Source organism: Ursus arctos, unplaced genomic scaffold (genome assembly GCF_023065955.2).
Source record: "Ursus arctos isolate Adak ecotype North America unplaced genomic scaffold, UrsArc2.0 scaffold_14, whole genome shotgun sequence".
NCBI lineage: Eukaryota > Metazoa > Chordata > Mammalia > Carnivora > Ursidae > Ursus > Ursus arctos.
The window spans coordinates 34,768,493-34,793,317 of record NW_026622808.1 but is presented as its reverse complement, the minus strand read 5'-3'; the positions used below and the strand labels follow the sequence as shown (position 1 = coordinate 34,793,317).

The 24,825-nt window shown below is 59.2% G+C and overlaps 3 protein-coding genes across 7 annotated transcripts; 1 reads left to right on the top strand and 2 right to left on the bottom strand.

Moving 5' to 3' along the window:
- The first annotated feature begins 285 nt into the window (after positions 1 to 285).
- On the top strand, positions 286 to 10,443 carry PCBP4 (poly(rC) binding protein 4). Of its 3 annotated transcripts, XM_044384885.3 has the most exons (14): positions 288 to 467; positions 3,977 to 4,072; positions 6,546 to 6,686; positions 6,832 to 6,855; positions 6,964 to 6,996; positions 7,224 to 7,340; positions 7,579 to 7,710; positions 7,874 to 8,002; positions 8,251 to 8,325; positions 8,489 to 8,533; positions 8,610 to 8,673; positions 8,799 to 8,851; positions 8,940 to 9,109; positions 9,555 to 10,443. In XM_044384885.3, exons 3-14 carry the CDS (start codon positions 6,606 to 6,608, stop codon positions 9,841 to 9,843), a joined length of 1,212 nt encoding a protein of 403 aa, XP_044240820.1. In that variant the 5' UTR covers positions 288 to 467; positions 3,977 to 4,072; positions 6,546 to 6,605; the 3' UTR covers positions 9,844 to 10,443. The 3 variants fall into 3 exon arrangements, with proteins under 3 accessions (XP_057167730.1, XP_044240820.1, XP_026356738.1); XM_057311747.1 differs by lacking the exon at positions 3,977 to 4,072 and having other exon boundaries at positions 286 to 467; positions 9,752 to 10,443; XM_026500953.4 differs by lacking the exon at positions 3,977 to 4,072.
- A 699-nt stretch (positions 10,444 to 11,142) lies between these two features.
- GPR62 (G protein-coupled receptor 62) lies at positions 11,143 to 12,234 on the bottom strand. The gene has a single exon (XM_026500956.3). The coding sequence runs from the start codon at positions 12,232 to 12,234 to the stop codon at positions 11,143 to 11,145; it is 1,092 nt and encodes a 363-aa protein (XP_026356741.1).
- A 5,789-nt stretch (positions 12,235 to 18,023) lies between these two features.
- PARP3 (poly(ADP-ribose) polymerase family member 3) lies at positions 18,024 to 24,728 on the bottom strand. 3 transcript variants are annotated; one of them, XM_026500950.4, is made up of 11 exons: positions 24,442 to 24,728; positions 23,606 to 23,795; positions 22,832 to 22,957; positions 22,414 to 22,602; positions 22,072 to 22,204; positions 21,753 to 21,979; positions 21,349 to 21,495; positions 21,056 to 21,142; positions 20,631 to 20,808; positions 19,025 to 19,180; positions 18,024 to 18,580 (listed from the first exon to the last, which is right to left on the bottom strand). In XM_026500950.4, exons 2-11 carry the CDS (start codon positions 23,786 to 23,788, stop codon positions 18,411 to 18,413), a joined length of 1,596 nt encoding a protein of 531 aa, XP_026356735.1. In that variant the 5' UTR covers positions 23,789 to 23,795; positions 24,442 to 24,728; the 3' UTR covers positions 18,024 to 18,410. The 3 variants fall into 3 exon arrangements, with proteins under 3 accessions (XP_026356735.1, XP_026356736.1, XP_026356737.1); XM_026500951.4 differs by having other exon boundaries at positions 23,606 to 23,792; positions 24,442 to 24,611; XM_026500952.4 differs by lacking the exon at positions 22,414 to 22,602 and having other exon boundaries at positions 24,442 to 24,629.
- Positions 24,729 to 24,825: the final 97 nt, after the last annotated feature.

The following is a 24,825-nucleotide window of genomic DNA, read 5'->3' as shown; positions in this document are numbered from 1 at the left end:
CGGGCAGAGAGCGCAGGGGCTCGGGGCCCGGCGCGGCGCGGGGGGCCCGCGGCTGGGCGGGCGCTCGCGGCGGGACCCCCCCCTCCGGCCCCCAGCTCTCGGCGCCGGGACGAGCTGCCGGGGGAGGGTCGCCCCAGCCCTCCCGGAAGCGGCCGCCGCTCGGGGCGCACCGCGGCGCGCGGGGCGGGGCGGCCGGCTGCGGCACTGGGGCGGCTGGGGCGGGCCCGCCGCGCTGTAATCGGATCCGGGGAGGGGGCGGGGAGGGGCCGGGCCGGGCGGGCCGGGGGGTGGGGGGGGCGCGGAGCCGGGCTCCGGGCCGGCCGGGCTCCGCGCCTGTCAAACCCCTCATTGTTCGCAGCTGATGTCACTCGCAGTTGTGAGCGGCCGCCTCTCCCGGGGACAATGTGGGACTGAGCGGCCCAGCCGCCGCGCCGCCGCCGCCGCCGCCGCAGGACAGCCCCAGCGAGGTAGGGCGCGGGCCGGGCGGGGCACCGCGGGACGCGAAGTTTGGGGGTTCGGCCGGGGGGCGGGGAGCCTGCGCCGGAGTCTACTGGCCGGGGTCCGGGTTTGGGAGACTGGGAGACTGAGAGGAACGCGCTTCCCTGTCCCACGCGGGCCCAGGCCTGCACAGGTGGGGGGCGCTACTCTGCCAAAGGAGCCCCCAGCACCAGGGAGGGCCTTCCTGGACCTGAGACCCCAGATTTGAGGCCCACATCCCACTTGCTGTGTCTGTTCTTTGGACCTGCTCTTCTCTCTACCTCCTGCCTTGGATTCTGGTTCTGCTCCATCTCTATCCCCATCTGCCATTCCCCTGCAGTTCCTGGCTCAGCACACACCCCTTCCCATTCTCTGCAGTCCTTGCTTGGGGGGGGGGGCAGACAGGCACCTCCAGACCAGGGGTGTGTGGAGATGACAGTTGGGGGCTCAGAGTGGTCCCTCATGCTCTGTGGTTCTTCAGCCCCTCAGCTCTGACCTAGCATCTAGCTGGCGTCCTGGGGGGCAGGGGGTGTCTCTGGATACTCACTTCAGCCTGGCCCCCATGCCTGCCTGGCCAGGAGAGGGAGGTGCCCACCTCCTCACTCCCCTATCCCAGGCCCGCCATCTTGAGACCTGTGGCACCCAGTGCTCCGCCCGGCTCCAGCACCCTGGGGAGTGGTCTTCAAGGGGATGCACCCAGGGCCAGCTGCATTCCCTCCTCCCAGAATGTGGGCTCTTGGTCCCCACCAAGCCCACAATGTTTACCTTCATGCTGGACCAACAGGGCATGTGTCCCTAGGGGCCCTCCTTCTCCTACAAAGAGCTCTTAGACCCCAGGGACTCTCCAGGAGCTTAAACCTTAGCTCCAGCCCTCACTCCTTCCTGAGGTTACCCTCATAGCTTCAGGGCCAGCACCTGGAACCCTATCCTTTTCCCATCTGAAGGTCCCCTACTCCCTCTGGGCCCTGAAGCACCCCCATCCCAGCCCCCACCCCCCAGCCTTCATCAGCATGCAGGCTCAGGCTGCCCAAACACAAGGGGATTGTTCTTCTTGCATGCTCAGGGTGGGGGGCTGGGAGCAGGCGGCCCACACACCCTGGCAGGCCCAGGCCACAGGGAGGCCGGCTTTGCCCCGCCCTGTGTCCCCAGACGGGCTCTGTCCACCCTCCCTACTCCCATCCCTGCCCCCCTTCAGCCTCCATCACCATTGCCCAGTGGCGTTGACCTCTTGAGGAAAGAGCTCTGAGCCGCACAGGTGGACCCCTGGTTCTCCCAGCTCTGCCAGTTGCTGTTCTTGTAGCCTTATAAACAAGCGCCTTCCTCTCTGGGCCTCAGGTTCTGACTTGGTGAAACCCATGCCACTCCCCAGCTCTTCTTCCAGCCTCGCTTCCACATGGGAAAACCCATTCTGGGCCCCTAGGAATCTCAAAGCACAGCGCAAATCCCCCACCCCAGTGACATGCCCTGGGAGCCCCTAGACCCAAAGAAACAGCAGGAGCAGGGGCTGAGGGTGCTGAGGAATGGAAACTGGGAATTCTGTCCGAGCGGGTCCTGGCTCTCCCATGGGGCTGGTCCCCCGGGCCCTGGATCTTCTCACCCCATCCTCACTGCTACTCTGAGACCCTCAGCCCCATCTCTGGTCCCTAATGCCTCCAGGCCCTTCTCCCTTCACTCCGAGTGTGGTCCTGGCTCCTGACCTCCTGCAGGACCTCCTACCCTCCTGGACAGTAGAAAGATAGGCTTGAAAATGCCCGTTTGGGCTCCTTTGAGCTGAGTTGGGGCACAGAGGCCTGAGGGATTATATCTGACTCGGAAGGTTGGGGAGGACTTCACAGAGGAGGTGGCATTTGAGAAGGATTTTGACAGAGAGTGAGGAGGATGGGCGTTTCAAGCTGGGATCAGCCCGGGCAAAGGCCCAGAGGCTGGAGGTACTAGGCGTGTTTTGCAGCCTGGTGTGTTGGGGGGAAGGGGTGGAGATGAGACAAGAGAAGCTGACAGGGGCAGATCATGAAGGGCCTCGAGTGCCTATCCCTGGTGATCAAGCTTTATTCCCTGGGTACTGGGGAGCCAAAGATGGCTGTGGAGCAGCGGAATGATCCAGTCTCCAGCATGGAAAATGGAAGCTAGAGACCTTTCTCAATTTGAGTGAGGCAGTGAGGGGATGGGTACCAGTCAGCGGGTGGGGCTGTACCAAGAAGTTGTGTCCTTTCTCTTGGATCCCAGTCTGTCCTGGGCCTGCCTCAGTTTCCGCGTGAGAACTCTTAAGGGGTTGCCGAATGATGCTTTAAGGAGGCTGTAGCATTTCTGGCACCAGCCAACTTGTCAGAGCTTCCCCTTGCCGCTTAGCACTGAGTCTACAGGGCAGCCTTGGGTCAGGAAGCCAGAGGGTGGAACTCATTGGACCCCATGCTGTTCCCCTGAAGGCCTCTCCTCCCCTGACTCTCCCAAGAGGTGGTATGAGTAGTCATCCCGGGAGGCTGTAAGGCTGAGAGGCTGGGTGCATGGGTCGGAGGATACTTGTGGTATCCTTGTGGAGGCCCGGGTAATCACGAAGGGCGAGCTTACCCAGAGAAGGAAACAGGCAAGGGAGTCAGGATCCCTCAATGCTGATCTCCCCATGCCCAGTGTCCACCTCCTGCCACACCCTGCCTCGTCTGATGTCCTGAGCCATTCCCCAGCATCACTGGGTGTGGCCAGCATGGCTGCTTTGGGATTAGGAGTAGGAGGCTGCTAGGTTGGAGCCTGATGGTGCTGAGGGGGATGTCAGGGGATATGAGGTGGGGGATGAACTTGGAGACTGGCCCCCCCCTTCTCCCTAGCCCAGGTGGGTCTATAAGCCCTGGTTGGTCCAGACACTGGCTAGCAGAGCCAAGGGAATCCCCCAAGGGGCGGGCCAGTCCACTTGAGTTGCCTGGCCCCAGGAGCCCTCCCCTCCCCCGGATTGTTCTTGCTCCAGAACAAAGCCAGGGTGGACACTTGATCCCTGCATGTGGGGGGAGCTGGCTAAGCCCCCGGCCCTTTGATTGGGCAGCTGTCATGAGAGAGAGACAGCTGGGGGGGAGGGGCAGGAAGGGGCAGCCGCCATCGCTTACACAGCTGTCACCCCCCCCCCCCGCCCCCTCCAGCCTGAGTGGCAGGAAGCCAGGGACAGAAGGAGTGGGCACTGGGTCTGGGGAGGGGGCTGGGGAGCAGAAGGGAACACCCGAGGTCAGAGGCAGAGGCCTGGTCTGAGCTTGATATATTCTGCCAGGGAACCCTGCTGACCAGAGGGGGCTGGGCACCCCCAGAGGTGAGCTGGAGGTCAGTGTGGCATGACAGTGTGGCTGCCGTGTGGGTGGCCCAGCGGGGACCCAGGGCCCATCAGCAAATGATTCCCTGAGAACTCTGGTGAGGGTAGAAGGGGAGCCAGTATGCCTAATAGGGCTGCTTGCTCTTAGGGCCCCTAGGAGAATAATTTGGGGGATCTGTGTCAGGAACTCCTATTCTCTCCTAAAAACAGGAAAGATCTTGAGGGTCCCTCAGAACAGGAAGGACACAGAGAGACTAGCACCAGCACCGCCCCCCTCCCAGTCCCACACGAACACATACAGCACAGGTGGGTAAACTGAGGTTCAGGTCAGGTGAAGGCCTGGCCAAGGTCATGCATGGAATTTGGGGCAGGGGGCTCTGCTGCAGACCCAGGTATCTTTTTCATGGCAGGAACTCTAGTTTTCGTCACATTCTAGCCCCTTTGCCCTTTTTTCCTCAAGCCTTGTGATCCCAAAGGTGATGTGGCAATGGTATGGGGACAGTGTCAGATCTCCCAGTGGTTACCACTCCAGAGGAGTCCCTGAGCCTCAGAACATTCTGGAGCTTAAGACTGTGGCTTCGGACAAGTTGTCAGTCCTTTCCAAACATGACCCACATATACGAGCCAGGCAGGGGTCTCAGGAACTACTAAAGCCTGCTCCCCACCTTTGAAGAACCTCCCTCCAGGAAGAGGACTGACAGACCCAGCTGGGACAGCCAGAAAGAGGAAGCAGATGGGGCCTGTGATAGAGAGCCCCATGCTAGCAGGTGGGACCATGCTGGTCCCACCATTCCCCACCTCTCTATGACCTTGGGCAGGTTATAGACCCTCTGTTGGCATCAGGTTCCCTTCTGCTTGGTGAATTCATCTGTTCAGCTAGCCATTATGTTCTGAACACCTTCTCCAGTCTGGCTCTGGCCTGAGCTCTGGGGACACAAGGAGAAGGTGGCCGCCTTGGCTCCTGCTCTAAGGGGCTCCCGAGCTTGGCTGTCCAGGGAGACAGAAACTAAGCACGTCATCGCAAGTGCTTTGCTGGAGGAAGTGCGCGCAGCTGGGGGAATGTTAGCAAGGGCAGCCAGCGTGAGGCTGGCCAGGATGCTCAGAGAGCACAGTCCCTGGATCCACTGTTGACCTCTGACCGCTGGAGAGCCTATGGCAGAACTCAGGCAGAGGGAGGAGCAGGTGCTGGGGAGACGAGTTACCGAGGGCTTGAGGGGACAGCGTTGTCACCCAACGGTACAGACAAAGGAACAGGCCTCATGCCATAGAGTGGCTCCTTGGGCTTCCTGAGAAAGCCAGGCTGGGAGCACCCCCTTCCTACTCCATGCCCAAGCTCTGGCTAGCAAGGGGGTTCCAAAGAGGGGACTGGACAGTGCTTCACGCCCTTGACCTTCATTTCGGGATAGGGCAGGGGGCTGAGGAAGAAGGTGTCCCGAGGTCTCCAGAGTGCTCTAGGCAGACACACGCATCCTTGGCTCCCACACCCTCCTGGGCAGAAGGAATTTGCTGGATTAGGTCTTGGCCTTGGCTGAGCTGTGGCACCAGTTGGTTCCACGCCATTTTCCTCCTTGGGTTCTGGTCCCCCAGTTAGCTCCCCATCAAAGCTGAGCCTTGGTGGGAGACAGCCGCTGGAGGGCTGGAGGAGAGGGATTTCCAAGCAGGATTAAGGTTCAGGATTAAGTTGGGGCATGAAAAGGGGTCGGGTAGGGAGGGCTGGCGGCTGGGCTAATCCCAGAAGCTAATCTCTGGCTCCTCCTTCCTCTGTCAGTTTCCGGCCTTGACATTTCCCAGCCCCCAAACCCCTTTCTTACCCATCGCCCAGTCCCTCGGGGAAGCATTCTCTCCATTTTATAGGTGAGGAAATTGAGACCTGGAGCCCAGTGACTTGTTTCTGGTACATTAGAAAGGGTTCCAGGAGGGGAATGTGGCCCCTTCTTACCTCCGCAGGCACAGGAGAGCAGCGCACAAGACAGCAGCGCCGTGCAGACTGCTGGTCTCCTGACACCACTCCCCTCGCCCCACATGCTGAATGAGCCCTGCTCCGAGCTGTCTGCGGGGAGCTTCTGCTTTAGGGACCTCTGGACGTGGGGCTCCCAGCCCATGTGCCCCCATCCCCGCAAGGCTTTGCCAGGCAGGAGGAAGGCTGGGGCAAGAAAACCCTCCTAGAACCTTGCTATTTTCACTTCTACCCTCCTTTCAAGGCCTCCCTATGGCTCCCCATGGCTGCCCCAGCCTCCGCTCCGGCTGCAGCCCCACACTCTTGTCAGCAGGGTGGGGGGAGGCTCTGGTCCCTGGATGCAAGTGCTTCTTATTGGAAGTAACTTTTCAACCTTAACCACGTTTTCAAGGCCCAATCCCTAGGGGTCCACTCTTCCAAGAGGTCCGAGAGGAGGCTCCCCCCTCTGGACTCCCATAGGCCTCCTGGTTAATTCTTTCTTCTAATGTACGCGGGAAGGGGACAGATGCCCATGGAGACTGGCTGCCTACCACACACGTGCTCAGCTCATTGGAATTCTCCTAACTCTTTGGGGGTAGGACTTGGTAGTTTCTTCTTACGGATGGGGAAGTGGAGGCTCGGATGGGCTCAATGAGCCGTCCAGGGTTACACAGCAGTAACACACAAGGGTACCAGCCAGCGCGACACTTGAAACTGGGGGTCTACGCTGTCTCTCTTCTGTGGGAATTTGGTCAGTCTGACTCTGAGGTCCCCACGTAAGGGCAGGGGGACCCAAAAGAGATGCGAGCTGCTCTCTAACCCCTCTTCCGCTGCCCCCGCCAGAGCCGCCAGGCACCGTGGACGCACTCCTAGGCCGCTGCGGCCCCAGCCCCGCTTGACAGGATGAGCGGCTCAGACGCGGGGCTGGGGGAGGAGCCGGAGCTCAGCATCACCCTCACACTGCGGATGCTGATGCATGGGAAGGTGAGTGGGTACGGCCCATGGGCAGGTGTGGCCGGCCAGGAGCGTGAGCTCCTGTGTCCTGTCTCTGCTAGGTCCCCTGTCCTGGTGGAGGGGCCGGGCCTGGGGCCTTGGTCCCCCCCTGACTCCACTCTTGTCTTGTTTGCAGGAGGTTGGCAGCATAATTGGGAAGGTAGGTGCCCAGTTCTGTTCTCTGTGGACCTCAACCTGAGGCCTCAGGCCAGGTCAGAAGGTAGTGACCGCTCAGGCTAAGAGCCATTCCATATTTTTTCTTCCGCAGAAAGGAGAGACTGTAAAGCGAATCCGGGAGCAGGTGAGGATGGAGTTTGGGAGAGCTGCCCAGGGCATCTGGCTTGGAGGGGAGGGGAGATCCCTGTCCCCCCTTTTCCCTGAACCCCACCATTTGGGATGACCAATGAGTGCCCTTGGATGGTAGCTGTTTCCAGCGGTGGGCTGGGGCTTGGTGGGAGGGCAGCACACAGGTTCCTGGCAAGGAAGTGGAGAAGGAGCCCCACTGCCCGGCCTTGTCTGTCCCCGCAGAGCAGTGCCCGGATCACCATCTCTGAGGGCTCCTGCCCCGAGCGCATCACCACCATCACCGGGTCTACAGCCGCCGTCTTCCATGCGGTCTCCATGATCGCCTTCAAGCTGGATGAGGTCCATGGCTGGCTGGGCTGGGAGGCGGGGGGTGGTTCCCCGGGCCAGGGGAGCAGGGCTCTGACTCCACACAGTGCCTGTAGGTGGCAGGGAAGGCCAAGCCCAGGGTGGGCAGTGTTCTTTCATTAGGGTAGGACCTGGGGAGGGATTCTCTCCTTTAAACCCCAGCAGGAAGGTGCTCCCGGGGGTGGGGGAGCAGTAGGGGCATGCACAGCCAAACCACAGTCTTCCTGCCCAGGACCTTTGCGCCGCTCCTGCAAATGGTGGAAATGTCTCCAGGCCTCCGGTGACCCTGCGCCTAGTCATCCCTGCAAGCCAGTGTGGCTCACTGATCGGGAAGGCTGGCACCAAGATCAAGGAGATCCGGGAGGTGAGGAGGAGGAGGGGGATGCTACCCTCAGGGAGTCCTGCCCTTCACTTTAGAGAGGGGACCTGAGCTTATGGCTTCCTGTCCCCCGGGGAGCTCGGAGCCTGGGCAGCCCTAGTCTGGATTATGAGGGCAGCCAGAAGTGGTCCCTGTTCTCTGCTTGCAGACCACGGGGGCCCAGGTGCAGGTGGCAGGAGACCTGCTGCCCAACTCTACAGAGCGTGCTGTCACTGTGTCCGGGGTGCCTGATGCCATCATCCTGTGTGTGCGCCAGATCTGCGCTGTTATCCTGGAGGTGCTACCCTGGTGCAGGGAGAGGGGACAGGGGATGGGCCCTGGGCCTGCCTTGTCAGGCCCCCAGATCCTATGCGTGTGGCACCAGGTGGAGGCAGGGCAGGGCTGCAGGGATGGACTGGGAGCTCCAGAATGTCGGGATGCATTTACCTGGGCGCCGTAGGGAGGGCCTTGGGAATACAGGGCCCTTGGGGAGATCCGGGGGGCCTGGACGGGCCTGATCGAGCCTCCCCCATTTGTGCCTTCCAGTCCCCACCCAAAGGAGCTACTATCCCATATCATCCGAGCCTCTCCTTAGGTACCGTCCTTCTCTCTGCCAACCAGGTGAGGGGGAACAGTGGGAGGGGTGGGAAGCATTCCGGAGAAGGGGGATTGAGATGGGGGAGGGATGGAAGAAGGACTTGGGGGCTGGCAGGGGGGAGGAGCAACTGGCCAAATTGCTCTGACTTGTCACAGTAATCCCCTTTCCCCCACTTTGTCCCCACAGGGCTTTTCCGTCCAGGGTCAGTATGGGGCTGTGACCCCCTCTGAGGTGAGTGACCGTAGCCCCAGGGACCCCTTCCGAAACCAGGCCTCCTCTGACTTCTGACCCCTCTTCTTTGGCATAGGTTACGAAGCTCCAGCAGCTTTCGGGCCACGCGGTCCCCTTCGCCTCCCCCAGCATGGTGCCAGGTGAGTGGCCCTGCAGGAGGAGGCAGGGGCGACACCCCCGGGGCCAGGCAGCACCCCCTGGAATGTAAATGGGGAGGCAGGGAAGGCCCAGAACCACGTCCAGTCCCTCTTCTCCTCCCTCCCAGGACTGGATCCCGGCGCGCAGACCAGCTCACAGGAGTTCTTGGTTCCCAATGACGTGAGCAGAGGATGGGGTGCTTTGAGGGTGGATCGGGGGCTTCTGGGGTCTGGGCCTGGCCCAGGGTTGAATTCTACTCTCCCCACAGCTGATTGGCTGCGTGATTGGGCGCCAGGGCAGCAAGATCAGTGAGATCCGGCAGATGTCAGGGGCACATATCAAGATCGGGAACCAAGCGGAAGGTGCTGGCGAGAGGCACGTGACCATCACTGGTTCCCCTGTCTCCATCGCCCTGGCCCAGTACCTCATCACTGCCTGGTGAGTGTGGGGTGGGGGTGGCCCAGGTCACGGGGCTTACGTGTCTGTGAAAGGCACACTTGGGGTGGGAAGAGCCGATCTCCCTTCTCTGTCTCTGTCTGGGTGCGTCCTCTGCCTCCCCGAACCCTGCCTTACCCACTCCATGTGGCCCCATCTTCCCCTCTACATCCATCCCTCGTGTCCTCTTTTCCCTTATCCCATCCGCCTCTCTTTCGCCTGGGTTTCGGCCTCCCTGTATCTCCCCTCACCGAGTACCATACCTGCTTATCCTTTCTTCCCTGTTTATCCCCACTCTTCTGCCATCCCATCCTCTCGCCAATATCCACCCCATGTCATTATTCTTGATTCCTCTGTCTTTCTTCTAACCCCCCCCCATATTTACCTTCACTGCTCCTCTCTTACCCCCCACTGTTCCCTTCATCTTCCCTCATATCCCTCTCTCCAGTCTAGAAACGGCCAAGTCTACCTCTGGGGGGACGCCCGGCTCGGCCCCCACAGACCTGCCTGCCCCCTTCTCGCCGCCCCTGACGGCCCTGCCCACAGCTCCCCCAGGCCTGCTGGGCACACCCTATGCCATCTCCCTCTCCAACTTCATCGGCCTCAAGCCTGTGCCCTTCTTGGCTCTACCACCTGCCTCCCCAGGGCCGCCGCCGGGCTTGGCGGCCTACACTGCCAAGATGGCAGCAGCCAATGGGAGCAAGAAAGCTGAGCGGCAGAAATTCTCCCCCTACTGAGGCCGGCTGAGGCACTGGCGCAGGGGCAGGCAGGACCACCGGTAGGGGGCTGCCTCTGCACCCTTCCTGCCCAAGGAGACTCCACCCTGGGGTCCCAAATGCCACTAATGCCCAGACGCATGGATGCACCCTCCACCCAGCCTGGGTCTGTGGGAGTTCCTCCTCTCAGAGTGGGAGCAGTTTCTGGCCCAGGGTCTGGGAGCCGCAGCTGCCCCAGGGTAGGGGGCTCCACCCCCTCTAGCTCTATGCTTGGATGCAGGGAGCATCCTTAGTGCCCCCACTTCAGAGGGTCACTCATGCACTCCCCATCCCTTAGGGCTTCCCAGCCGACTGCCCCCCTGTGGGGATCAGGGAGGAGGGCTGGGGGGTGGCTGGGGGCCATGCTTCTCTCCCCACCTCCCCGCAGATTCCTGCTGCTTCCACTGATACCCTTTTGACTGGAATGGACTGGCTGGGCTTGGCAGAGGGCAACTCAAAGAGGGGACCCTGCTGGGCAGCTGGGGGAGTGGCATGGAGGCAGGGGCCGAATTCTCAGCAGCAGACACTCTGTACAGTTTTTTCAATCCCTGTTTTTGAATAAATATTCTCAGAGACCAGGAAGCTGTGAAATATTGTGGGTGTTGGCAAAACCTCCAGAGAGTGGGTGTGGCCGAGGCCCCGGAGGACCCCATCTGTGACTCCACCAGTCCCCATTGGGTCTTGGCCCCTTCCACATGCCAGTTCTGGGGCTTTGGGGTCCTTTGGGGTCATGTTGTCCAACCTCCTGCCTCTGGCACCGCACTGATCCAGTTGCTTTCTGGGCATTTTAGAAGCTGGCAGAGGAGTTCCTGTAGCTTTGTCCCACCTCTTCTCCGTGCAGATGTCAGGGAAGTCCTTCTGAGTGTCTCTCCACTGGTTCCTCCTGCTGTGGCTGTTACCTATACCTTGCCCTGCTTGGTCCATCCCTTTGGCTGTAAGCCCTTAGGGCCCTCTTCTTGGTGATCCGGCCCACCTCCTCTCCTTCTTTGGCCTGGAGACTATCCATGAATGTCCAAACCACCTAAGCTGAGATGGTCCAGGATACAGATGGGAAAACGGGCCTAGGGAAGGGTAGGTCTGTATACAAGACTGCAGGGTAGGGCCCAGAACCCAGGATTCCTAGCTCCCAGAAGCCTATTAGGCTGCAGGCCCCCTTTCTCCTGTTCCAGAGCCAGAGATGCAGGCAGGGCACCTGCCCGGAACTGTGTAGGAGGCTGGATGGGCTCCTGATACCACCATCCTTCCTCCAGTCTCATCTCAGCTTGGGAGACAGATCTCCTCTCAGGTGGCCCCTGGCTTACTGAAGCTCTCCCTTCTTGGCAAATCTGGGGCTTGTTCTGGTGCCTCAGAAGGGCCTAGGGCAGGGCTCTCTGAACGTCCCTGGAGGTGCTGCAGAAGTGCCGGCAGGTGCCAGGCCCGCGGAGCACAGGCCCTCGGGGGCCGGGGCAGCGCCTTGCGGGCGAGGCGACCCAGTGCCCGGCGCACGGGGCGCTGCAGCAGGCCATACAGGAAGGGGTGAGCCGCGAAGGCCGAGTAGGCCACCCAGGTGACCGGCGCCTCGGCCACTGCAGCCTGCGCGGCGGGCGCCAGGCAAGCACAGCCGTAGGGCAGCCAGCAGGCTGCGAACTGGCCCACGGCCAGCGCTGGGGCCAGGGCCGCTTTGCCCCCGGGCAGGCGAGGCCGGAGGGGCGGCAAGATGGAGAGGCGGCTATCCAGAGAGTCGGAGCGCGGCCGGGAGCCGCGCGCGGGCCGCGGGGGCCGCAGGGCGGCGCGGCGAGCCACGAGGAAGATGCCGCTGTAGGCGCCGAGCAGCAGGAGGGCGGGCAGAGCGAAGGCCAGCAGCGCCCAGAGCGGCCGGAAGGGCCCGAGGCCGCCGGCCAGGACCGAGCAGCGCGCCGGGGCCGGGGGCGGCGCTGGCGGCGGCCCGAGCAGGGAGAGCGCGCCCAGCAGCCCCGCGGCGGCCCACACGGCCGTGAGTACCAGGCCGGGCGGAGGCCGCGCGCCGGGCCGCAGCGGGTGCACGATGAGGCGGTAGCGCGCCAGGCCGAGCGCGGCCACCCCGAGCGTGCAGGCGGGCAGCAGCGCCGCCGAGAGGAAGCGCGCGGCGCGGCACGGTGCGGGGCCCAGGCGCACGCGGCCGAGGCCCGGCGGCGGCGCGGCCAGCAGGCCCAGCGGCATGATGGAGGCGGCCGCCAGCAGGTCCACGACGCACAGGTGCCCCAGATAGAGCGCGTCGCGCAGTCCCGGCGTGCGCAGCACCACGACCAGCAGCGCGCCGTTGCCCAGCAGGGCTGCGGCCTCCACGACGGCTGCCAGGATCAACCCCACCGAGCCCGCGACTTCGGAGGTGTTCAGCCCTGTGGCGTTGGCCATTGGAGCGCTCAGGCTTCACCCTGTGCGGGGCTGCGGAGAGCGAAACGGGGCATCTCCCCTCCCCCCTTCCCATCACCTGTCCCTTGCTCCTCGGGCCCTTCGCCGCAGAGGCTGCCCCGGCGGCGCTGCCATCCTCTCACAGGGGCTGAGCGGCCGGCCCCATGGAGAGGTAGGTGCAAGGCTGGGACTTCGGCTCTCTCCTCTGCCCCTGGCAACTCAGCCTCTGCTGGAGATGGTACTGGCTGACACTCTGATGTTGCCCTTTAGAGACACACAGAGCTGGCAAGGGAGGAGCAGGGCCTGGCACCAGCCCCCTGGGTCCTAGCAGCTGCCAGCTGCGGGCTGGAGGCTGTGCTGTGGAAGTGCTGGGGGTGTCTCTGGAGGGGGGCCCGGAGCAGGCACAGGCTGGAGTCTGGACTGAGGACACCGGAATGTGGGCTTTGGAGTCAGCCGAACCCGACTCTGCCTTTCCCTGGGGTGGGACGTAGCCCCCCACATGCTCTCCCCTCTCATCACCATCAGTGGGGGGTCATCAGATCATTCAGCCTTAGTCTTGAGGGGAAACTGAGGTACCAGAGGGACAAGAGCTGGAGCAGGGAGGGCTCCAGGAGGGCTAGTTCTCTCAGACGAGGCTAGATCTTGGCACATAGTAGGCTCTCAACTGGGCATAGCTTGGCTCAGAATAGGGGCTTCATGATAATGTGTAGAATTAATGAGAGGAGGCCTTGGGGAAGCTGCTGCTTTTGTTTTGTTTTGTTAAAGATTTTATTGATTTATTTGAGAGAGAGAGATTGAACACGAGCGGGGGTGGGGGACAGAGGCAGATGGAGAAGCAGACTCCCCGTTGAGCAGGGAGCCCCACGTGACTTGGGGCTCCAAGCCAGGACCCTGGTATCATGGCCTGAGCCAAAGGCAGATGCTTAACTGACTAAGCCACCCAGGCACCCCACTGTTTTTGCTTTAATTGGAGTATAGTTGACATACAATATTACAGATAACTTCAGGTGGACAACATAGTGATTCGACAGTTCTGTGTGTTATGAAATGCTCACCACGCTAAGTGTAGTTACCATCTCAACTGCTGTTTTTTTTTTAATGTCTTGCCGAATACTATTTATTTATTTGTTTATTTATTTAAAGTGGGCTCTGTACCAAACATGGGGCTTGAACTCACAATCCCGAGGACAAGAGTCACATGGTCCACCTACTGAACCAGCCAGGCGCCACTCAACTGGTGTTTTTTGTTTGTTTGTTTTTGCTGTTAGCAAACAAGTCCCCTTCTGCTAGGAGCACCTTGAGTTTTCTTTAGGAAACCACCCGTCCCCAGCTCTCGGGGCTTATGGTTTGGGTGAGCAAGGTCCTCACCCTCCGTTTTCCTGATAAGGCACAAAACCCAGTCCTGCCAGTCAGCGTATGGCATCCTCCACACCCAACGTGGCCGGCTCGGGGAAAGCCATGTGATCCCAATGGGGCATGTGCCCCCAGGTGAAGTCGCCCAGTCCCCTGTCAAAACCCCACCTATACCCTGATGGCTTGACTTGTATCTGAAGCTGCTTCTTCTCCTCAGCCTCTCCAGCATCTCCCCTAATATTTTCACTCTTGGACGCCTTAAATGTCCTATGTCCAAAACAGAACCATGACTCTTGAGCCCTCCCCAATGTGCTCCTGGCAGAGTCTTCCCCAGCTCAGTAAACTCCATCTCAGAAGTTTTTACAGATGCCTCCCTTCCCCCAGGCCCCGCATCCAACCCATCAATATCTGTGAATCCAGCCATTTCTCACCACCACCACTCCCATGGTCCCAGCCTCCACCACCTCACACCTGCACCATCGTCCCAACTGGTCTCCTGGCTTCTGCTCCTGCACCTTGTGCTGGTCATTTGCCTGTTTGTCCCCAGATCCATTCCCCAGTCTTCCCCAGTGCTCCACCTTCCAGGGAGCTGTACTTCCCAGGCTCCTTTGCCAGTTGGTTTTTGGGTATATTCAGGTAATAGAAGCTAGCACTGGAAGCCTGGAGGGTGGAGGGAGGGAGGAAGCCCAGGTATTTTCCCTGTCATGCTCAGCCTGGGGCTCTGGGTCTACCTCTGTGGAGGACAGCCTCTCTCTCCTTCAGGCAGCCCCCTCTGTGGTTGGGTGCCTGCAGGGAGACCCTGGCCTCTACATACCGTTTCCTTCCATTATCCCTTCGGCCCAAGGGTGGTAGCAGCTTCCTGCTGTTGCTAGTCTTTGGATTGTCTCACCATCCCCTTTGATAGTTCAGTTTCTCTCCTCTATCACATCGCCTTGTCTGGAATCCCGAGGGTGATTTCAGCTTTGCTGACTGTTCTTTAAACATTTATTTTATTTAAATTCAATTAGTTAACATATAGTATATTATTAGTTTTAGAGGTAGAGTTCAATGATTCATCAGTTGTATATAACACCCAGTGCTCATTACATCACGTGCCCATCCCCCAGTTAGCCCATCCCCCACCCACCTCCCCGCTGCCTGGATCTTGACTGACACACCCTCCAGTCCACTCTACACAGCAGCCGAAGTGGATCCTTCTAAAAACAAATCCGATCATGTCATCATCAGTTAGACTTTCAGCTCCTCGGTGCCCAGCTGGCCTTCTCTCCGCCTCTCTGACCTCACACTCCTTGCTCACCATACTGCCAGCCATAGCAGTCATCTTGCTGGTCCTCCAACCCGTCAGACTGGTTTCCACTTCAGGATCTTCCCCTGTGTTGTTTCCTCTGTCAGAACACACTTCCCTCAGATCTGTCCAGGACTTGGTCCCTCACCCAATTCAGCTCCTTGAGAGAGGCCCTTGGTGACCAGCTTTCCTAAAATCCCCCCACCTTCCCATCACTAAGTCTTTACCCTGCCTTATTTTTCTTCCTGGCACTTTTCCTACTCGGTAAATTTCAGAGCTCTGCACGTACTTGTCTACAGCCTGTTGTCCTAGCCTGTAAGCTCCACGAGAGTCGGGATTTCGTCTTTGTCTGGGCCCCTAGAACTCGCCGCAGGCACATGATCAGCATTGTACGGAGCCAGGTGGTAGCCACCAGGGCATGAGCCTCCAGATTTGACTCATTTCCTGCTGGAATTTGAAGGGCCTGGTCCAATTCTCTATTATGCAGATGAGAAAACTGGTACCCAGAGAGATAAGGAACGTGTCCCAGGTCACACAGCCGAGCTGTATCTGGAGCCCGGGTCACCGGGGCTTGTCTACACAGGCACTCCTTTCTGTGCTTGGCTGCAACTTAAACGTGGGCCTTTGCCTCTAGGAGGTGAGGCTGGATTTTTGAGGTCTTGGTTCAGAATAAGGGGAAGTCCAATGCCTTCCTTTTTCCTCTTCTCTCTGCCCAGCTGCGTCTGCGGGCCTGGGCCAGTACCTCGAGCCACCTGAGCCTGGGGAGGGCTCAGCGGGGCCAACTGGAAATAGCAAATGAGAAAAGTAGACTGGGGGAAGGTGATAGGGAAGGGTGGGGACGATGGTGGGGTGCAGAGTACAAGCTCCCTCCCAAATAGTCCAACTAAATTGAAAATGGAGGGATAATGGAACACTTTGTAGTTTGTGTTTTGGGTTTTTGTTTTGTTGTGTTGTGTTTTGTTCTAATCTGCACAAAGAAATGCAGGAAGGCTAAACCAGAAACGACAGCAAGTGTGTGGGAATGGAATGAAAGTCTAGAGAAGGACACTCTTCTGAGCACACGTTTCTGTCCAAAAGATTGGACTTTCTGGAACTATGTCAATGTTCTATGTATTGAAAAAACCAATCAATGAAGATGAGGAGAAGTTAATTATAAACAGAAACAAATGAACCTCCCTATACTTCAAATGTATAACAACCATAGTGAAGAGAAATAAATAGCTCATCCAAGTAATGTTTGAACCTGAGCCCAACTGCTCCTTTGACCATTGACCCTCAGCCTTAAAGATAAGTCTGGAAAAAGATTCCGTACATCTTGAGCTCAACTTACAAAGTTGAGTTCTCACAATGGTGTGGGTGTAGCAATTCTGAAACTCCTTTTGTGTGGGATTAAGAAGTAGTAAATATAGGGGCGCCTGGGTGGTTCAGTTGTTAAGCGTCTGCCTTCGGCTAAGGGCCTGATCCCAGGAGTTAAGCGTCTGCCTTCGGCTCAGGGCCTGATCCCAGGGTCCTGGAATCGAGCCCCACATCAGGCTCCCTGCTCTGCTGTAGCCTGCTTCCTCTCCCACTTCCCTGCTTGTGTTCCCTCTCTCACTGGCTGTCTCTCTTTCTGTCAAATAAATAAATAAAATCTTAAAAAAAAAAAAAAAAGAAGTGAATATATTAAGGTTGATGGAAACCAAAGTTCTTCCCGTAAGAGAAAGGAGGCATTTTAATTATACATTTGGGGGAGAATGGAAGAACCCTGTGGTGTTGGATAGGAATTGGAGAAATAGACATGGATAGATGTGTTCATTTATTTACATATACATATTTCCTGGCTCTCTTTGCTACAAGGACTTAAAACCAATGACCCCCAGTACCAAGGAGCATACCTACTGCCCCAATCTTGGATGTTAAATACCATTTCCTGCTCTAGGGAACCAGGGCTCCTTGGAGAAATGGCTGATTCCAGGTTTGCACGAGATGAACCTGGAACATCTTGTGATGCCAGAAAGTAAGGAAGTGCTCGAAAAATGGTGTAGATCTGGAAGTCAGCTCAAAAGACCGTCCCCTGGCAGAATCCGGGACATTTTGAAGATCAGAGTAATCACAGTAATGGATTATAACCTATTGCATAAGAATCCACAAGTCCATACAGATAATAAAGAAAGAAAGGTGACTAGTGATGAATAAATATAAAAGAAATGAGGGAATTAGGTAGCTATCGTTCGCAACCATCTTAGCAAAAATTGATTTAAGTCGTCAATTTCAGGTGAAAATCATCAATGGATAGTAAAGCTAGCGGGCGAAAGTCCAGGAAGGATGGGACGCTTACACCTCAAAATATTTCCCCGTGATTTACTGATTCATTACAAACAAGAAAAGTGGTGACTTTCGGGTGGAGACACCTGGTGGACGCCTCAAGAGATGGAAATTAACATCACCCAGCATGGGACATGTCCCTGTGGATATAACGCTTCGAGGACACATCCCGTAGGTCACACTGCTGTCCAAACTGCACTGCCCAAAACTGATCATGACAAAACATCGGACAAACTCACATCTTGAGATATTCTGTACAACTGGCCTGTCTCCTTCCGTATCGAGAATGTCAAAGTTATGAAGGGAAAAGAAGGGACAAGGAATGGTTCCCGGCTGAAGGACGCACACGAGGCATGACAATTAAATGCGATGTGTGACCCGGACTGGACCCAGACCTGCTCTCTAGCACCCGCACCCCCATTTGGGGACAGGGTTGCCTGGGAGGGGGTGGCTGGCGTGCCTGTCATGATTGTAGAGCCATACCCCTTGGCTATGTGCTGAACTTGTTAATATCGGTCACATATAAGATACGGAGACGTGAGGAATGCTTGCTTTGCCGGGCCGCGTCTGGGCTAAAAGGCAGAATCACCAGGTGGGTCCCCAAATACCCAATAGTTCTGAATTGGCGAGAGTCCCCTCAATGACCAGGAGGCCAGGTGCTGCAGACAGGGATGTAGATCGACGTGTGTGTGTGTGTGTGTGTGTGTGTGTGTGTGTGTATCCCACATCAACCTCGGGAGTGCTCGCTCCCTAGAGCGGGGCTGGGGCTGCCGTGAGGTGCGGTGGGTCCCCGACCAGAGAGAAGGAGGTCCCCGCCTAGTCAGGTACAGCACGACAAGCAGAGCGCAGGGAGGGAGCGGATACAATCTTTAATAGACTTGCTATCATATGCTTGAAGTTCAGCCTCGCCTGGCGCTCACACCTCTCGGACAGAGCGTCTCGGTCAGGGTGGACAGCCCGGAGGGATGTGGGATTCCACCCACCCTTAGCCTGTGCTCTTCTAACTTGAACGGGCTGCTGTATCTGTGCCCAGGAATCACGGCGGTCCATCACGCCCATCCCCTTAAGAGGTGAGACTCCGGGGCCCTGGCCGTGCCAGGGCTGGCAGGGATTGGAGGGAGGCGGGATCACTGTCTGCGACACAAGAGGGAGATTTGGGGGCACCAGAGGTGGGCGGGAAGGTTAAGACTGATGGTCTAGCCGCCAGCAGGCCCCGGGGCAGGGGTAGGCAGACAGCTCAGAGGTGAACCTCCAGCAGGTAGCGCAGGCGACACTGGCTCTCCTGGTAGATGAGATACTCGCTCTGGGAGAACTGGGAGCTGCTGAACTCCTCACAGAGCACAGGCCGGCCCTGGGGCACCGCCACTCGCTGGCCATCCAGCTCCAGCTCAGTGTCCTGGGTTGGATCTGCAGGACACAGCAAGGGCCATGGGTGACTCAAGGGTCACTGATCCTTGGCTTTACCAGTAAGTTCTGCCCCCTGTGCTCTCCACTTCTGCCGCGGGGAACACCTGCTCATTCCCATCTTGCAATCTACAAACCACCGCACAGGCTGGGCCTTCTGCCTGGAACATCTGCTCCGTTTCTCTGCCTGGAAATGCTTAGCTTTTAATGCTCAGTCATTGACACCTTTGCTTTGAAGCCCTCCTGGATGCCCAGGAGCGATATGTTGAACGAGCAAACCAGCAAACATTCGTTGAAGGACAAAATGAATGACTAGTAAGGAAGGCTGCTTCTTTCCTTCCCTCCCCACAGCCCTGTCCCTGCCCACGTCCTCCCTGAAATCGTCCTGGTCCCCTAGCTCAGCCCCAGGCCTTTATCCTCAGGCCTGTTCAGCTTTGTGGGACTCACCAGGCTCTGTGTGGCCTCGGGCAATGACACTGTCGAAGCCAGGGGGTGGCTGCTTCAAGCTGGGCTCGTCGATGGTGATGTGGTGCTCTCTGCCCAGTGCCACCTCGCCCAGGAACATGTAGCCAATTTGGTGGGCTCCGCAGGACATGCCAGTAACTGGGGGACCCAGGGAAGCTCAGCGTGGGCAGTTTGGCCCTCTTACCTGACTCCCTGGCCCCTGCTCTGTGGCATTATTATCTCCTCTGGCTTTGTTGACCCAGCCCAGAAAAGTGCCCACTCTTCCTGCATCCTTAAAAACACCCCCTTGGGGTGCCTGGGTGGCTCAGTCAGTTAAGCGACTGCCTTTGGCTCAGGTCACTGTCTCAGGGTCCTGGGATTGAGCCCCGCATTGGGCTCCCTGCTTGGCGGGGAGCCTGCTTCTCCCTCTCCCTCTGCTGCTCCCCCTACTTGTGCTCTCTCACTCTCTCTCTGTCAAATAAATAAAATCTTAAAACAAAACAAAACAGAACACCCCTTTGTCTTGGCTGTGCTCCTTCCCAACCCCTCCTCCATTCCTCGGATCCCGGAGAACAGGCTTCTGCAGCCCCTGCCCCCCACACCAAGGTCAGCAATGGGCTCCCAGTGACCAAATTCAGGGTAGACGCCTTTTCTCTCTGGCCTGCTCTGCTCATTTTGCCACTGGCATCCTCCACCCCCTACCCTGGGACCCCCCCCTTACACTGGCTCTCCTGAGGCCACCCTCTACTCCTTCTTCGGCTCCTCTGCCTTCCTGGTGGACCCCTTGGCCTCGGGCGACCTCAGATATCCTAGAACATCAGCCCCATCCAGCCTTGCTCTCTTGGCTTGGTGGGTGGTGGGGGTCTCCAATGATGGGCTGGCTGAGGAGCCAATCTGGGGAGGTCTCCTCAGTGAGGACACCTCTGGACAGAAACTTGGGGGTCATCAGAGATACCTCTGACCCTGTCACACAGGCTGCCCATCCCACCTCCCATACATCCCTCTCACGGATTCTCTTCTCCCACCTCCACTGACTGGGCTGGGTGCCCATCATATCTGGCCTGGATGAGAGCATGGCTTCCCTGTGCCTCTGGCCTCAGCTGTCCTCCCATGGCTGCAGCCACAGAGATGCTGCTGGATACAGTCTGGTTAGGGTCCCCATCACTCTCTGGATAAACCCCCTTGATGCTCCGGGCCCCAGCCTCCCACCCAGACCGGGCATTTGCTCAGATCTTTATCATCAGGCTGTGCGCAGAGGTCCTGACCCGCTGCAGGCTCCCAGGCTTTGTGCCACCTCCCAGCTTCTTCACCTCCAAGCCTCCTCTTTCACCACCCCTCCTACCCCCCACCTCTGGCTGGCATGCTCATTGTATCCGCATCACCTTCTCCAGGAAGGGAAGCTGCGTGGGGCTTCTGACCTGTCCCTGACCACCGGTGCTTCCTCTGAGCCCTCCCACCCCCCAGTCCCCAGGATGCCCCGTCGGGCACTCGGGTCAGTAGCGACTCAAGGATTCCTCTCCTGGATCCGCCACGAGGTGGGCAGGCGCTAGGCCCAGTCCCCCCTCGTGTCCCATGCCGGCCCCGGGCTCGGCCCCGCGGGGTTCCTCACCATAGCCAGCTGACTTGCTGTTCTCCGAGGCGAAGTAGATGCCCTTGCCAACGCGGCCGCCGGAATGCGGCATGATGCGGAGCCCGCTGGTAAGGATGGCGGCCACCACCGCCACGTTGGTGCCGTGCCACAGCAGCCTCCGATTGCCCAGCTTGGAGTGGGCCTGGAACCTGTCTCCCTGGGGGGAAGGACGGGGGAACGGGGAGGGTAGCCAAGCTCAGGGGCTTCTTCCTGCTGTTCAGAGGGTGCGACCAAGGCCAAAGGCCCCTCTGGCCAGGCACACACACTCAGGCACACGTGCACGGGACCTGGGCCTGGGGGAAGCCGATGAGTTGCTAAACCGACTCGCTGATGGGCCATAAGCCAAGGTCATCTCCGTAAGGGACAGGTAATGAGGGGGATGGGTTGGGGGGACTCTCCCTCACCTCCCCTTCCCGGTTCACTCTCCAAACATGCTGAAGAGCCGGGCACCGGTAGCTGTTGCCAGTCTGCTCTAGGTAGGTACGGATCACCTGCAGGAAAAGCAGAAGCTGGGTGCCGAGGCGGAGAGATGTGTGGACAAGCCCCACTGCCGCCTGCAGTCCCAGAGCTCTCCTCAGGCCCTAGGGACACAGGGAGAGAAGGCCAAGGGCAGGCGATGCCTCTGCACACCAGGAGGGCCGATGGGCGAGGGACAGTGCCCACTGTCGGCCTGGCCCCTCTGTGGGACTCGGCGCACCTTGTACTCGGCTGCCTCTGGGTCCAGCAGCTGGAGCTGGCACTTAAGGAGCTGGTAGTCCCGGTCCAGTGGGTGTGGCGCCTCCTCCACCTTCTCCTCCTCGGGGGACGCCTGCAGGGTCTGGGCCAGCTCGATGTCTGCCAGCACCTAAAGTGATGGGCACGGGCAGCTTGTCTGTCCGCTCGACTCCCAGCCTCCTCCATCCCGCACGACTGGGACCATGGCCACCCACCTGTCTGTCCGCCCGTGCACCCCCACCCCAGCCATCTGCCTGGCCTTCCCCTCCCCGTCCTTCCGGCTACCCATTCTGTCCACCTCTCTGGGCCTTCATGGCCACATGTCCCCCGTCTCCCTTGCCCCGTCTGTCCGTCTGCCCCATTGCCTGCCCCCCTGCTGAACGTCACCAGCAGCATGTCCTTCTTGGCCTGCAGAAGCTCAGGGGAGTTGATGGGCGGGGGCCGGTTGCGGCCGAAGTTGTGCGGAATGACGGTGTAGAAGCGGGAGGACAGCTCCTCCAGGCTGAGGCCGCCATCCGCGGGGGCTCTCAGCACCACCTCCAGGGCCTCCAAAGCCTCGAAGCCCCGTGCAATCTGCTGCTTGCTCAGCTTCCCTAGGGGCATCTTCTTCACATCTGGGGGGCGGGCGGGGAGAGTGGGGGAGACTCAGCCCTCAGCCCTGCCCCCCCGGGGCCCCTGCCCCCTTGCCTGGCCCCTCTCCCCTCACCCAGGTTCATGAGGGTCATGGCATTCTTGAACATGTCCTTGCTGAAGATGTTGGTGATGAGCTTCTGTGTGGCTGTGTCTAGGGAGCAGGGCCGCACGCGCTGCACCTTGGTCCTCACTGGGCCTCCGTCCACCTAGGGGTAGAGGGCTCGGATGGGCGGGAGCAGCTGGGCACAGCCAGAGCAGAGCCTGGCATTAGACAAAGATTGGCCAGATTGAAGCCAGAGAGGGGAGGTCTGAGACTGAGGCCACACAGCTGGGTAGTGGCAGAAGCCAAGTGGCTGGGTCTCTCCTTCCAGTCCCCTTCTCATCCCAGGCCCCACCACCCTCCTGGCGACGTCACCTGCACCACAGCTTCCTGGGCCTCTTCGCCTCCCTGCACTTCGATGAGCGTGTACTTGCCCGGGTGGGCCACAAAGTGGTCCCGCTCCACCCAGCTGTTCTTGGTCTTGTCCCGAAATTTCTTCTCAAAGTCCTTCTTTGCATCCTCCAGTAACTTGAAGTAGCTGAGCTTTGACTGGCCCACCTCTCCCTGCAACCAACAGCCTTCAGGGGTGTGCCTGCCACCGGCCCGCTGTCAGCATTTGCTGGCCTCTGCTCTGCCAGGCCCCGCGCCAAGAGCCCCTGGGCAGTCAGAGGTGGAGACGAGGTGCAGTCGGCAGCCGGGTAAGCTGGGGGGACCCTGGGGAGCAGGGCGCATGTGTCGAGCAGGGAGAGGTGGGGAGGAGGTGGGTACAGGGTGGGAAGGTGGTGGCACTTACCACACGGCCCCAGCGGTTCCAGCAGGCGAAGCGGTCACCCTCTTCCAGCAGCTGGATGATGTAGAATTTGTTGTTGTTGCTTCCGATGTTGGTCTGGTTCAGGGTGCAGGCGTAGTCTTCATGCACCTAGGCCCAGAGGGGGCGTGGGGAGGGCAGGCCCGCTTGGGCTGCCCTTGGGTAGGACAGGGTACCCGTCCGCACATGGACAGGGGTCTGATGGGGACAGGAGTCAGGCTGCACTGGGGGCATCAGAGGAGGCTCTGTCAGGGGAGGCTTGAGGAGGTCATGGTTCTGCCGTGGGGGGACACAATCTGAGGAGATGTGACTAAACTCAGGCAGTTGGGGGGAAGTTCTGGAAGGACATGGCTGTGCCCTCTGTCAGGGAATCAGAGGGAGACACTGGTTCTGCCCTATGTCTCACAGGGACACAACCCTGCCATGCAAGGGATCTCAGGGGGATATGGCCCTGTGAGGCTGCTTTAGGGGATATACGTGAGCCCTGGGGAGACTGAAGGGGTCGAAGTCCTGCCTTAAATGTGGCAGGGGGAGGCCTGAGAAGCTCAGGGGCTTGCCCTGGGGTTTGAAGAGCAGACATGACCTGCCTGGATCTGATGGGTTATAAGACCTGACCTTTGGGGTCTTGGGGGACATAGCTTACTTGGGACCCTGAGCTACCTGGCCAGAGCCAAGCCACAGTGAGGAGGGGAGCAGGTCTGAGTGCATTTGTACGTAGGAAGGAGTACGCTCCAAGTCTGGGTAGGGACTACAGCTTACCTGGGTCCCAGGGGTGTGGCTGAGCGGGCATGCTGGGTCCACTCGGACTATGTGCTTCTCTGTGGGTGCAGCTCTGAGGGCCTCGGCAGTGGAGCGGAAGCTGTCCTCTTCCTCTGCCCCCTGCCGCCCCTTCTTTTTTGCAGGGCCCTCACGTTGCACCTGGGGCTTGCGCTTTGGAGCCATGGCTCTTCTGGGGCACAGAGGGGGCCCTCAGTCTTCAGAGCCTCTGTAACCCACCTGACTGGCACAGCACCAACTTGCCCCACTCTGGGTTTGCCCTTTGGTGACACCCTCACCCCACTGCCTCCCTCTGCCTCTATTTCCTCATTACCTAACCCAGACCAAAACCAGCTCTCTGCACCAGTCCCCTCTCCCTTTCCCCATTCACAGGGGCCAGGCCAGGACCCTGTCCAATCTGCCCTTGGGGCAAGGAAGAATGGTTCCCTATCCTCTCTAGCTATCCAGTGTCCTGATGAGGCAGGGAAAGTGAAAAGACACTCTCTTTCTGCTTTGGGCTCCTCCTCCCTCTGGGTACTGCCTGCTCCTCCCCTGTCTCAGCTGACTCGGATGGACCTGGCATGGTTGCTGGGCTGAGTCACCCCAACTATGGAGGAGAGTGGGCAGCAGCTCCCAAGGGCCACACTCCTGGGGCTAGATCTGTCCCTCTAGAACTTAGGACCCAGCGGCCCAGAAACCCTTCCCAAGGGGTTCAAATTTCTGGGGTGCCAGTCAGGGTCTGAGACCAGTGGCCTTGAACTGCCAGAGGGCAAGCGCCAGTCACACCCGGTCCTGCCCTGCCCTGCATAGGGCTGTGGGCAGGGCCATAGGGCACTCACCTAAGAGAAGCAGGGACCTGGGAGAGATGGCAGCCACGGGTCTAGTATCAGGACCCCCACAGCAGTTCCAGCTCTAGGACCTTCTCTAGAAACCCTCTGTAACTTTAGGCGTGACTTGGGGAGTGATTTCCCTACAAATGCCAGAGATGGGAGCAGGGGCGGCGCGGGATGGGGGTGTGGTTTTCCAGCTATCTGGTCACCAGTCAAGTGAGTCAGAGGCTGGACAGGCGGAGGCCAACGGCCTGTCCCATGGACCGGAGGACACTTGATCGAGATACAGCCAGAGCAGCCCAGGGGACTGACGCGTCCTTAGCGCCACTTGTCTGGCCTGAGGCGCGCAATACGTGTCTGCCGGCTGCCCAGTGACCTTGGGCGCAGGTGCAG

What these genes read in the sequence shown, in the direction of transcription:
- PCBP4 (XM_026500953.4), top strand. Translation starts at nt 6,606, where the DNA reads ATGAGCGGCTCAGACGCGGGGCTGGGGGAGGAGCCGGAGCTCAGCATC. An exon ending in GGATGCTGATGCATGGGAAG is followed by an intron (nt 6,687 to 6,831) that starts GTGAGTGGGTAC and finishes TCTTGTTTGCAG; the next exon opens with GAGGTTGGCAGCATAATTGG. An exon ending in AGTTCTTGGTTCCCAATGAC is followed by an intron (nt 8,852 to 8,939) that starts GTGAGCAGAGGA and finishes CTCTCCCCACAG; the next exon opens with CTGATTGGCTGCGTGATTGG.
- GPR62 (XM_026500956.3), bottom strand. Translation starts at nt 12,234, where the DNA reads ATGGCCAACGCCACAGGGCTGAACACCTCCGAAGTCGCGGGCTCGGTG.
- PARP3 (XM_026500950.4), bottom strand. Translation starts at nt 23,788, where the DNA reads ATGGCTCCAAAGCGCAAGCCCCAGGTGCAACGTGAGGGCCCTGCAAAA. An exon ending in GCCACACCCCTGGGACCCAG is followed by an intron (nt 22,958 to 23,605) that starts GTAAGCTGTAGT and finishes CTCTGGGCCTAG; the next exon opens with GTGCATGAAGACTACGCCTG. An exon ending in CCGAGGCCACACAGAGCCTG is followed by an intron (nt 18,581 to 19,024) that starts GTGAGTCCCACA and finishes TGTGTCCTGCAG; the next exon opens with ATCCAACCCAGGACACTGAG.